We start from the raw sequence: 12642 nt of genomic DNA, 5'->3' as shown, positions 1-12642 counted from the left end.
TCTAAATATAAAGCTAGTATGCTTTTTCTGATATTTAATGATATCACAACTACTTTGAAGAGTAAGAACAATACCAAACAGAGATGTCTTTGGAGGAAAATCTACGTTTCCTGCCTACACTTGGTCAGGATTAACTCAAGAAGAAAAGATTACCCATGACAATCCAAAGCTTACCTGGCATAGCATGGATGAGGTCTCCACAAAGAACAAAGAATTTGGGTTTTGGGTTCAGTTTGTTGATGGCCTCAACAGCTTGCTCAGTGAGACGCATCTCCTGCCCCCACTCATCTCCGCCATTGTCACAATCCCCAGTGGACCAGGCCTTCATCAGCCCAAACTGGGGGTCTGCACCTTGGATGAAGTAGAATGGGCCTTTCCATTCCCTTTCCTTTTCTAAGAAAAAAAAAAGGTGGGGTAGGGTGATAGAAAAATCTGTCAGTGACGGCATTCAGGTTAGCATGCAAGTGGAAACAATATTTTTCTTAAATTAAATAGGTCATTTTGATACGGTGCTGTCCAAACATACCATTTTCCTGTCACTATCTAGAGGATTTTGATTTACACTAATTACACTGGACACCTAGTGATTCCCAAAGGCCACAGGAAACCATGTGGGTTGCTATAGTCACGTACCCAAGCTGTTTGTTTAAAAGCTAGATATCCAAAATGAACCAGAGACCACAACGGAGCACAGTGCAGGAGATATTAATGTTCAGTAATAGTGTTCTAATTAGAATTAAAAATACCCAAAACCAATGCTGCCAGAGTGTTATATTTAAATTACTAGGTAAAGTGCTTACGAATCTTTTCTTCCAGGCTTAATGGCACCATTTGTGCTGTTTTGGGGGAATGCAACAGAATTTTAATTATAAAACTTGGCGTTCAAAACTCTGGCTATGTGGTGGGAGATGTGGCGCCAGGAATAAAGTCTTGAAATCTTGAAATGAATAGATCAATGTGAAAGGGAAAAAAGGAAGGAAAAAAATCAAAGCTAAAATTCAAAGGCAATTGGGTATCAGCACCCTGAGAGTGAACATGGGAATTTTATTTTTTCCAGTCTAAATGAGGTAGAACTGACAAAAAAACAAAGCAATACCACACATACACACAATTGTTATACATGCAAATGGTGAAATAATTACCAGAATCAAACAATTAACATATCTATCAACTCAACCTTTGTGTGGGGGTGGTGAGAAAAATTAATATCTACTGTTGGCAAATTGCAAGAATATAACACATTATAAAGTCACCAAACTTGCAGAACAAAGGGTACCTGCATGTTAACCCATGAGTCCTTAATCTATATTATATCATGGCTGTTAAGTCTATTCACAACCAACCTAAGCTCATTGCAAACAAGGAGTGGAATGCATCTCACAGTACAGGACAGAGAGCAAGCTCTACTGAAGGATTCAACTCATATTTATTCAGCCTTTACTGTGTGTGATAGAAAGACCAAGGTGGTCCCCAAAGGTATTGCCTGATAGTATTCACATCCTTTGTAACCTTGGGTATGGACTGTACCTGCTTCCAATAAACAGAATACAGTTAGCAATATGTCCCTTCAGATAAAGGCTGGAAGAAGACCGTGATCTTCATCCCTCTCCTTTCCTTGCTCCATAGTCAAAAGCTGTCATATCAAGCTATGTGCAGTGGTGCATGTTTTAATCCTAGTACTCAGAAGGTGGAGACACATTCCAGGTCAGCCAGCAGCTATAGAGAGAGATTTTGTCTACGAAGAAAACAAAACAAAAGTTGTCATATAGTAAACTGCCCTATGGAGTGGCTAACATGGCAAGGAACAGAAGGAAGAGTCTGGTCAACATCCCAGAAAGAACTGCATCTTGCGAATGGCCCTGTATGTGACCAGGAAGAGAGATGTCCATTACTGAGCTTTTGGATAAGAGCAGAGCCTTAACTGGAGCCTTAGGAGAGTCTGTGGCAGCAGAACCCAGCGATGATGTACCCAAAGGGGACTCTGTGACAATGCAGCCTTGCTACTTCACACTGCCGAGGTTCAGGGTAGTTTGTTGATGGCAATAGATAACTACAAATCAGGCTGGAGACAGAGTCAAAGGGAAAGACTCTTCCTGAAGAGCTGAATACACTTCATAAATAGAAAAAGAAAAAAGAAACAACAAAACCCTACTAGATGCTGCTTTGTGTTTTTAAAATTAACTGTTAGTAACATTTTCCTATTATTTCAGTAGTAACCTTTGTATGCCGCTGATTGCTTTTAGCTATGTTCTGATTTCTGAGGCCCTCTGCAGAGCTATTTAAAACATATAAATTAATCAGAAGCAGATCCAGGGGGTGAGTGGCACCCAAGGTCACAGAGTAAATCAACCTGCTGCCACAGTTCAGAAAGTTTCCTGCAGCAAACATTTTAATAAGTGGTTTCCCATGACAAACAGCCAAGAACCTCAAAAAGTCAATAGTCCTTGGCTCTATTAAGATAAATCTTTCATTACATGTTACTTAGTAAAAACTTAAGAGTGTCAATTTTATGATGATGAAGCCCAAAATAAAGAGATTTGACTTGTCGATTCAAAAATACAGCTTTCAGCTCAAAAGGGAGAAAAGAGATTATTCTGGAGTCAAATATGAGACCATGTGACCATGTCCAGGAACACAGATTCAAGTGACTCCAAATTCCATTTCCAACATGGAAACAGTTTCATGAAGCTTTTAAATAAAAGAACATAGGCAATCATAAATCAAGACATTCTTCAAGTACGTTGGTAGAAACATCAGGTAGGCAGTCACAGCTCAGTCACAGGGCTCAGACACTATATGATGGCATTCTAAGCCTTTGCACTGCTAGAAGCTATTGCTCTGTCCATTCCAAATGATTTAACTAGTGGCCACAAAGATATTAGGTCACATACACAGGAAGGGAATAAACGACTCCTAAGTGGGCTAAAGACAACCCAAGATAATTTAGCTCTGAACTTGCAACATTGCAAACTGTCCATGTCACTGAATTAGTGAGTTAATCAGCTTTGTAGTCAAAGTTTTGCAGACATTCTCCTTCCAGATAAAGAAAATGAAGTTCTGCACATTCAATACACACCTACTGTGTCTATCTAATAAAGTGGATGTTGGCTCAGGGTTCTGCACTTGCAAAGCATCTTTTAGGGGTTTGCTCAGGGGCTAATGGTCTTTAGTATCACCTTAATGTGAATCAAGGCCAAACAGTCCAACTGTGTGATGACAGATGTGTGCAAACCTGACACTTGAGCATGGAACCAAAAGGAGCTGGAATTGGAGGCCACTCTAGGCTACATGGTAGGTATTTGTATTTAAAAAGATGATGGCAAGAGACAGCCAAGATAAAAGCCCTTGCTACATAAGCCTGATAACATGAATTCAACACCCTTATTCTACAGTGGAACAGAATGGACTCACAAAAGTTGTCCTCTAGCCTTCAGTTACACAGTTGACACACAGGTGCCCCCCCCACCCACACCACAGTAAGAGCAAGTTTGTAAATATATAAAGAACAGGCTGAATTATGTGAGACTATAGAAAGTTTGTCCTGGAAGGAGGGCTATTCTGTGGGCCCATCTCTTTCATCTCTCAGAGGGCAGCTTTTTACAAGATGAAGATGAATTCCAAAGTCCAGGCTTACCCCGGAATACCTGTAGGATGACCTGTATGGCACCCTTTCTAAGGCAAAGCTACTATTTGCTTCCCACCCCAGGAAAGCCCAGCTTCTCAAGACCCTCTGGAAGCACTGCCATAGCAGTTCAAGCCATGGCAATTCATTAATCTGAGACCCATTTATGAATTAGTTGATTTACAATCAGAGTTTCTGTCATTACTGAAAAACACATGCACAGAGACCCCATATGCCCCTAACTTTTCCTAAAAGACTGTCCTCTTAGAGGGTAAATGCCTGACAAGTCTAATTAAGAATTGCCTGGAAATGGAGGCTGGAGGGAGGAGAAAGAGATGCTGGCAACAGTGACTATTGTGCAAGGTAAAGAGGTCTTCCGGGCTCACCGTGATGTACTGGGGTCCCGCAACATCAGCAGGAAGTGGGGCCAAGCCAGTCAAACCTCCCAAGGACCCGTGCACTCACTGACATCTGAGAATAGCTGGTAGCAGACTCCAGTGTCCTGGGGAAGTGACAGACGTGGAGTCTTCAGCTCCCCTGCACTGAAACACCACTCTGAGGAGGCCTTTTGATTTTTAACTGTTGCATATTTGGGGTTGTTCCTTTTTCTGCTCATTTTCTTTTTGTTCCTGATTCTATTTAGCTTAGGTATTTGGTCCTAAACATTTCTTAGTATTGTCACAATTATCACATTTGAAATTGCTTTTCAAAATCAACCCAAGATTATTTGAATGGTAAGAGCTTAATTGAAGAATTCTTTAGTGACTAGCGAGTTCTAATACTTTATTATATCTTTTTATTTATTTTTGGAAGAGGGCACATGTGAGTTTGTATGACAAGGTCACAGGACAACCTTTGGGACTGACTCAGCTCTCCTTCCACAATGTGAGTCTCAGGAACCAAACACAGGTCACTAACTTGGAGGCAAGAACCTTTGCTCACTCAGCTGTCTCACTGGTCCTAGTTCTAACACTTAGCTCTTACATGACACAGTGATGCACAGTGAAATCAGCCATAACCAAGGACATGCGCACCTCACAGGAGTACAGAGAGAGGCATGATTTTTCTTGTGGGAGAATGCAGGCAGGAGTTCTAACTGATGAGTATGATGAGAATGTGGTCAACTTTGAGACTAAGTCTGTGCGATGAGCAAAAGAACACAATGCTGGTTAAGAAAGCCTCAGATCTGACCCAGATGGCACCTGTGGGAGTTTAAAAGAAAATGGTCCTGAAAGGGAGCAGCTCTATTCAGAGGTGTGGCCTTGTTGGAGTAGGTGTGGCCTTGTTGAAGGAAATGAGCCACGGGGAGAGGGGGTTTGAGGTCTTATATGTGCTCAAGCTACACCTGGTGTCACAGTTCAATTCCTGTTGCCTATGGATCAAGATGTAGAACTCTCAGCTGCTTCTTCAGCACCATGTCTGCCTGCACACTGCGATATCCCACCATGGACTGAACCTCTGAAATTGTAAGCTGCCACCCCAACTAAATATTTTCTTTTATAAGAGTTGCCATGGTCATGGTGTCTCTCCACAGCAACTGAAACCCGAACTAAGATGTAGTTGGTTGTTTTTCACTCTTTACTCTTTGGGGGCATGCCAGCCACCCAGCTCCCAAATAAATACACATGGAGACCTATTATTTCTTATAAATGCCTGGCCTTAGCTTGGCTTATTTTTGGCCAGCTTTTCTAACTTTAAATTATCCCATCTACCTTTTGCCTCTGTGCCTTTTCCTGTTCTTACTTCTGTGTATCTTACTTTCACTCTTACTCCATGGCTGGCTGTGTGGCTGTCCCCTTCTTTTCTTGCTCCTTGATCTCTCTTGCTTTCCTTCTACTTCTTCTCTGCCTGCGGGTCCCACCTATCATTTCTCCTGCCTAGCTACTGGCTGTTCAGCTTCTTATCAGCCCAATCAGATGTATTAGATAGGCACAGCAACACAGCTTCATAGCGTTAAACAAATGCAACATAAAAGAATGCAACACATCTTTGCATTATTAAACAAATGTTCTGCAGGATAAACAAATGTAACACGTCTTAAAATAATAGTCCACAACACTAAGAGAGCATCAAAACAAAGATATATAGTCCTTACAAATACTTGATATAAAGCTCTGGGAAAATGTACAGAACATTTAGCATTAAATCATAATAAAGCACATATTTGTTTAATTGAAACACATAAGACAGCCATGAATAACAATGTCCATAATGAATGTAATTTTTTAATCTCAACTGCGTATGATGAGTACGTGTATTGTATTCATGTGTGTATGTACAGGCTTAAGTGTGCTGCAGTGTGTGTAGAGGTCAAAGGACAAACTCAAGTATCAGTCCTTGCCTGCTATCTTCAGACAGGGACTCTGTTCTTTTTCTGTTCTATAACTGGGGGGAAAGGGCTGCTGAGGATTCTTCTCTCTGCCTCCCATGTCTCTATAGAAGTGCTGTGATTATAGACCCAGGTACCAGCTTTACATGGATTTGAGGATTCAGACTCATGTTTTCACACTTACACATCTGTGTAAGTGCTTATCTCCTGAACCATCTCTCCGGCCTGCTCGTCAACAAATTCAATTAGCTCTCTATTGCTAGGTGGCAAATTACCAGAAATGCAGAAGCTTAAGACAGCACACATCTCATAGTTACTAGGGGTCAGGAATCAAGCTCTGCTCAGTCTGCCCTGTGGTCGAAGCCCCTCATAAGCAGCAAATAGGGTGTTGGCCAGTTTGGAGCTCTCAGCTGAGAACTCACGAGAGCAATTCTGCCTCCAAGCTGCAAGTGGACTTGAGCATATGAATTAACTAGCTTTGCTGCAGGGCCATCCCTGGCTCCTTGGCGGCTCACAGCATGAGAACCTGCATTATCAAAGTCATTGGGGGAAAGAATCTGCTGGCAATAGCATATTATAATTGTACACGACACAGCCCTGGACGTGACACCCCGCTACCCGTGTTGCTTCTGGGGAGCTCTTTATCACAATGTAGTTGCTAGAGCAGCCAACACCAAGGACAGGGGACCATAATCCCACAGGTAAGGATTCCAGGAGGCAGGATCAGGGGGGCACAGCCGAGTCAGCCATACACACTAATATAAAGCTCTGGGATAGGTGGTGGTACACAGCTGTAACCCTGCCCTGGGATGAGACATTCAAGGTTAGCCTCAGCTATATACAGTTCAAGGCCAGCCTAGGCCATACAAGACATTATCTCAAGCAAAACAAAAATAAGCAAGCAAACAAACAAAAACCCAGGCCTGGCTTCTCATGCACTTAATCAGTTAAATTCAAGTTTGCTACTGACTTTCTAGTACTGAACAGATTTAAGCCCATTTATTTTGGCCCATCCACAGGAAGCTGGAAAGCTTGGCCACAAAGGCTACCTGAGTTATGACAAGTTTCTAAAAATTGACTTAGCCAGTTTTTTTTTATTCAACCAAGGTGTGATACTGAGTGACAGCTAGTATTTTCAGGACTGGAGTTCACACAGTGAATACCTTCTGCCCAAGAGCCCTTGAGTTTCTCTGGCTGGAGAGATGCACAAACTTGGCTGCCCAAAAGTTGTTGCTCTCCATATAGACATTTTGTCTCCAAAAAGTTCCCTTCAAACAGAGTGACTCAGTAAAGGAGATGGACGAATAAACTAAGGCTGCTGAGGCCCAGCACCATCTCCCAGTAGTCTGTGATGCCCACAGTCGTTGCCAACAGCGTGGGGCTGACTCAGGGTACGGCTGCTGCCCAGACACACAGTTTCTGAGGCTGTTAATTGGAGGACTCCTTTAGTCATGCCAAACTCAAGGTCTGGCTAGCAGATGTGTTCTGTTGGACCTACACACTGTTTATAAAATTTGAAATCTGTTGCCAACATTTTACATTTACATACATACATACATGTATGTATGCATAGGTATGCATGCCTGGATTTCTGAATTCTCTTAGAAAATTGGCCACACTGTGCTCATATGACACATGCCAAGAATTGGCTGCAACTATGTGATCCTTCTACATGCCCTCAAACTTGTTCTAGCCCACACACAGCCAATTCACCACTGGGCTCCCATCTATGGAAATCCTTCTACTTTGCTCAAGGTGAGAAAGAGCAGACCCAGAAAACATACAAGGAGTAAAAGCAGGTTCAAATGTCCTATCCACCCCAGTGCGGGATCAGGTGGTCACACAGCTGACATTACACAAAAGTCACAAGCCCATACCTCAAGGTTGCCACCAATTTCTAAATCAAACTTTTAATTTAAAAGTATTTTTTAAAGAAAAAGCTTTGCCTTATCAACCCAATTCATCTGTTGCACATAGTTACAAGGTCTGGCTAAGTCTGATTTCTGCTGCCTGATAAAAGACTATCATGGCAACCATCTTGCAAAATTAAGGAATTAATAGTGGATCTCGGGAGATAATAAACTACTCACAGAAAAAGCCTCTGAGATTTTTCAGCTGTTTAATCAGGTGCAAGGCAGTAACTTGAAACCAGGACGAATCTTAAAACCCTGTAGGAATTCACACACTGCCTCCCTATTAAGCCTTCCTATGAAACTGTTTACGTGCTAAATCCTGCTGAAAGATAGACATTCAAGCTGCAATTCTCTGTGCAGTTTGCACTTTCTGTACCACAAAATAAATTTCTTCTTGATTTGTTTCTGTCAATATATTTCCTCGTGTTCACTTTTATTACCATTTGGGTATATTTGTCCATTGTTGGTGGAAGCTGACTTTTAATATATTCTTAAAATTAGAAACATTATAGATTCTTTTGCTATTGCCTGCTAGTCACTGACTATAAGAAATTCAGCCCCCAAAGCAAAGAAATCACTGTTCTCATCCCACGACTAGGAAAAGGCTAAAGAATGACACTGTGTCATTAATGCCTGATGCTGTAATAATGTATACACTCATGATATGCTACTTAAAAAGAGCCTCAAATAACTAAAGGTAAAAAAGAACGGATAAACAGATCTCTTAATTTTTACAAAGGGGAAAAAATAAATCACACTTTCTGTCTTAGCTAGGGTTTTCATTGCTGTGGAGAGACACCATAACCATGGCTACTCTTACAAAGGAAAACATTTAATTGGGGCTGGCTTACAGTTCAGAGGTTTAGTCCATTATCATCATGGTAGAAAGCATGGCAGCCTGCAGGCAGACATGGTGCTGGAGAGGCAGCTGAGAGTTCTACATGCGGATCCCCAGGCAACAGGAAGTGGGAGTGACACTGGGCATGGCTTGAACTTCTGAGACCTCAGAGTGACACACTTCCTCCAACAAGGCTCCTGATAGTGCCGCTCCCTACGAGCTGATGGAGCATTTTCATTCAAACCACCACACTTTCTAAGTTGAGTTTGGTTAAACACAACACAAAGCATCAACCCCTGGCTGAGCAGTCTGACTAAGAGGCATCGGGCAGGACGACCTCACAGCATCACAAGGTACAATGATGTAAGAATTCAAGGTGTCGGTTTCTGTTAATTTAGCAAACTCAAAATAACACATGACTAGACAGCTAAAGAACTGACTTTAAAATGGGCAGAGCATAGTAGGTAGGTTTATTTTTCTGCGAATGCCTAAATGTTGAATTCGTACATTTCTACAGTTCATGCATTTCGCTCACAATTCATGTGTTTTACTCATCCTGGTTCCTCCCCGAGTCCTCTAAGTTCCGCCTCCATCAGCTACAGTCCCTTAGTCTTGGGATCAGGTCTTTAAGCTCACACAGGCAGTCAAGCTGCAGCATTCCTTTTCTCCATCACCTGCCCCAGTCTTCCTGTCCTGTACCACAGCCCCCTGGGGTCGGCGCTCTGCTGTTCCTTCAAAAACAACTCTGCAAATCCTCTACTCCAGTCCACCCAGATTGCAGCGGCCACTGTGCTGTTCCCAAACCTTCCCCCATCACTCTCCACCCCATGAGCGTTACTGCTCTGACTCAGGCTCATGTCTGCTTCTCTCTCCAGAACACACGTGTCATTTAGGCCTGTCTTGAGGCTGGCAGGTAGCAAATACCTGATGACAGCAAGGATGAGTGGAGTTGCCACTGGGCCCTGGCTCATTCTGACACTGGGGAACTGGGATATCTACCACAGGTCCAGCCAGTGGCTCTACACTCAACGGACCAGATGATTTTAGGACATTTTAACACCCATACCATTGATGATTTTAACATAAAATGTCTAGACATCTCTGGGTGTGAAATGGGTGGTTGTATTAGTCACTGTCATTGGTGCTGTGATAAATACTTGACAAAGGGACTTACAGAAAGGTTTGTTTTGGATCACTGTGTGAGGGCACTATTCACCGTAACAGGAGTTCCAGTGGCAGGGACTGGAGCCTCTGTCACATTGTATCTGCAGTCGAGAAGCAGACAGTAACAAATGCTAATTTCTCACTTTTATTCAGTCAGTTGCTCCAGACCATGGTATGGTTCTTCCCACAGATAGGATGTGTCTTCCTATCTCATTCTGGTTACTACCTCACAGGCATGCCTCTTTGGTGATTCTAGGTCCTGTCAAGTTGCTAATCAATCTTACCTATCACAGTGGAACTACTAGAACACAGGAGGTAAGAGCTCGGCATATTGCTGACATCCACTACACAGGCCAGAACCAGTAATGGCACGATGCCAAGGCTGAGGAACCCTACTCAAGACACACCATAGAACCCCTCCAAGATGAAGCATTGTCTACCTCCTCTCACATGCCTACACTTGCCATCCCTCCAAGGGCTGCTCTCCACTCTGGCAACCCTTCCTACCAAAAGGATCATCTACCTTTGGCCAGCCCAGCTGCTGCCTCCACAGAGCCTGTCTTTACCCAGGAAAGCAGCCGCCACTCTGGCTTTCATTCAAACACACAAGAGCTGGGCAGGATGGTGCATGCCTGTAACCCCAGCGTAGAGGAGGCCGAAGCAGGAGGGTTATGACTCTACACAGTAATACTGTTTCAAAAGGAGGGAAGCATATTCTACTCTGGACATGCCTCTGTGGTGTGGGTCATGTGCAATGCTAGACATTCAGCAGTGGACACTGTAGGCAGGTCCTGTCTTCTGAGGCCTTCCAGAACAGTGGGGAAGCTGGGCAGAATGAGGTTATTTGAAACCATGCTTGTGGGATCTTAGGTGTAATTAGGAGAGTCACAAGGCAGACTGACTAGCAGGGTGCTGGGAAGGTCACACTCCTGGGTGGGCTAAGGCTAGAACAGGAAGACCACACAGGACCCACCCTTATCTGATCCGTGTACTCCAGGTTCTGAGTTTCAAGAGTTCACGCCCCAATCCATTTCTATTCCTTACTAACCGTAACACATTCAAGCTCCTTACCCTCTCTGGGATTCAGTCTCCTCATCTGCAGAGAATGAATAAAGGCAGCTCCTTGAACGAGGCTCAGAGTAAATGGTCCAATGTGAGCTACCTACAGTTGCCATGATTACGATTCGGTGTCACCATGAGTTTTGTCTTAGCAGAGACAGGCTCCTGGAGTTTGAGCCAGGTCTTTGTCTCCATGAAAACAGCAGGTGACATTTTAGAATAAGTATCTACATGCTTTGTCCCCACACCCTTACCTTTCCTATACCGTAGATACTGTGTTGGTTATAAAACAGCAAGACAGGAGAGCCTTACAGGCGCCTGGAGGCTGTTAGGCTAAAGAGCAACTGCCAGCAAAATACAACGTTTGCAGCTCCTCCCGGCAGCAATCTGCGCGGTGAATTGCAATCTAAATGTCTTCAGCAAAATCCTTTTTCTTCTCAGGGGACTAATCTTATTTTAGTGGGGAAAAAGTTGTTAAACAATATTCATCACTACTCTGGGACTCTTTCTGGTCTAACAATAGCCTCATCATAAAACAGCCAGGCTGGGTGTGGCAGATGATGGCGTCCTTCCATACTGCTTGTCCAGGGGCTGGGGGCTGGGGGCTGGGGGCAGCTACGAGGGTACAGGGTTCTTCTTCAGGATGGTGGGATGCAAAGTCAACTGCAGTGAGAGCTGCACAACTCTGTGCATGTGATAAAGAGCACGAACCACACACCTGAAAGGGGTAAGCGTCCAGTATTTGAAAAGTAATTTCAAAGTGTCCTTCAGGGACTGATTCTTCTCCCCAAAGGATTAGCCATAACAGTTTTCCTCAAAACTGCCAAATTATTTGTCTCAGGTACCAGGGTGAATTTACCCTATTTTTAGTTGAAGTGCATTAAAAACAAAAAATGGTTTTGAGACACAAAGACTTCTGAGTCGGCTTGGCGGGCACACTTACCACCCGTGAAGACCTGCCAAACCCTTTGGAGACCAGACAAGAGGTGGGCCATGATTTCTTGGCTAGGGTGTCTCAGCATCACTGGCTTTGGCCAACACAATCTTAGACAAATTACAGAATAGTAAGACATCTCCAGAACCTTATTGTGGCATTTGGGGGTGCCTTTTTTGGGTAGATGTTGGCTATACCTTTGCCCCATGTCCCTATTTCCCTACCAAGACGCAGGCAGCTGCTGACTGGCTGGAGTTTAAGGGAGACATGGAAGTGGTGCCTTCCCTGGGCAGGTGCAGCCCTGCAGGGCTCAGGCTGGGCAAACAGAGTCTTGAATGAAGAAAGAGGGTAACTGTTCTTGCAGCTAAGGGCACCTATCATAAGAAGAAAGTGCATTATGAACTGTCCTAAGTGTCAGCAAGAAGAAGAATGGGTTATAGTAAGTGTTGGAGACCTAATGTATAAGAGATGAGCAACACAGTCTTCTTCAACTATAACCTGAAGGAGAAGACATAAGGAAGAAAGAGAGACAGAGAAGACCTAGTCTGGGGGGACAGACCCCAAACTTGTTTGAGGCAGTCATCTTAAGTTAGTGGTGTAGCTCCCTGGGAAAATACTCACCTAGAATGTGGGAAGACCTGAATTTCACCCCAGTACTACAAACAAAACCCAACGTTTTCCAAAATGGTTCCTAAAGAGACTGCAAGGGCAAAAGTGAATGCACAAAGCTGCTGGGACTGTTCAAGTGTGAGCTAGAGGTGGCCAGGATTCTTGTGGTGGCAC

The 12642-nt window shown here is 43.6% G+C and overlaps 1 protein-coding gene across 6 annotated transcripts in view; it reads right to left on the bottom strand.

Moving 5' to 3' along the window:
* Cpped1 (calcineurin like phosphoesterase domain containing 1) overlaps window positions 1-12642 on the bottom strand; it is a 120579-nt gene that overhangs the window by 100222 nt on the left and 7715 nt on the right. For 5 of the 6 annotated variants that reach the window (XM_076577837.1, XM_042283521.2, XM_006983893.4 and 2 more), the window contains exon 2: window positions 175-393. The exons of the other annotated variant lie outside the window; for it this stretch is intronic. In XM_076577837.1, coding sequence (XP_076433952.1) covers window positions 175-393 — 219 coding nt within the window. The remainder of the gene's footprint in view (window positions 1-174; window positions 394-12642) is intronic. 6 annotated transcript variants of the gene reach the window in all.

The sequence above is a fragment of the Peromyscus maniculatus genome, chromosome 8 (assembly GCF_049852395.1).
Source record: "Peromyscus maniculatus bairdii isolate BWxNUB_F1_BW_parent chromosome 8, HU_Pman_BW_mat_3.1, whole genome shotgun sequence".
Classification (NCBI taxonomy): Eukaryota; Metazoa; Chordata; class Mammalia; order Rodentia; family Cricetidae; genus Peromyscus; species Peromyscus maniculatus.
Note: the sequence above shows the minus strand (reverse complement) of the source record. Positions and strands in the feature narration are given on the sequence as shown.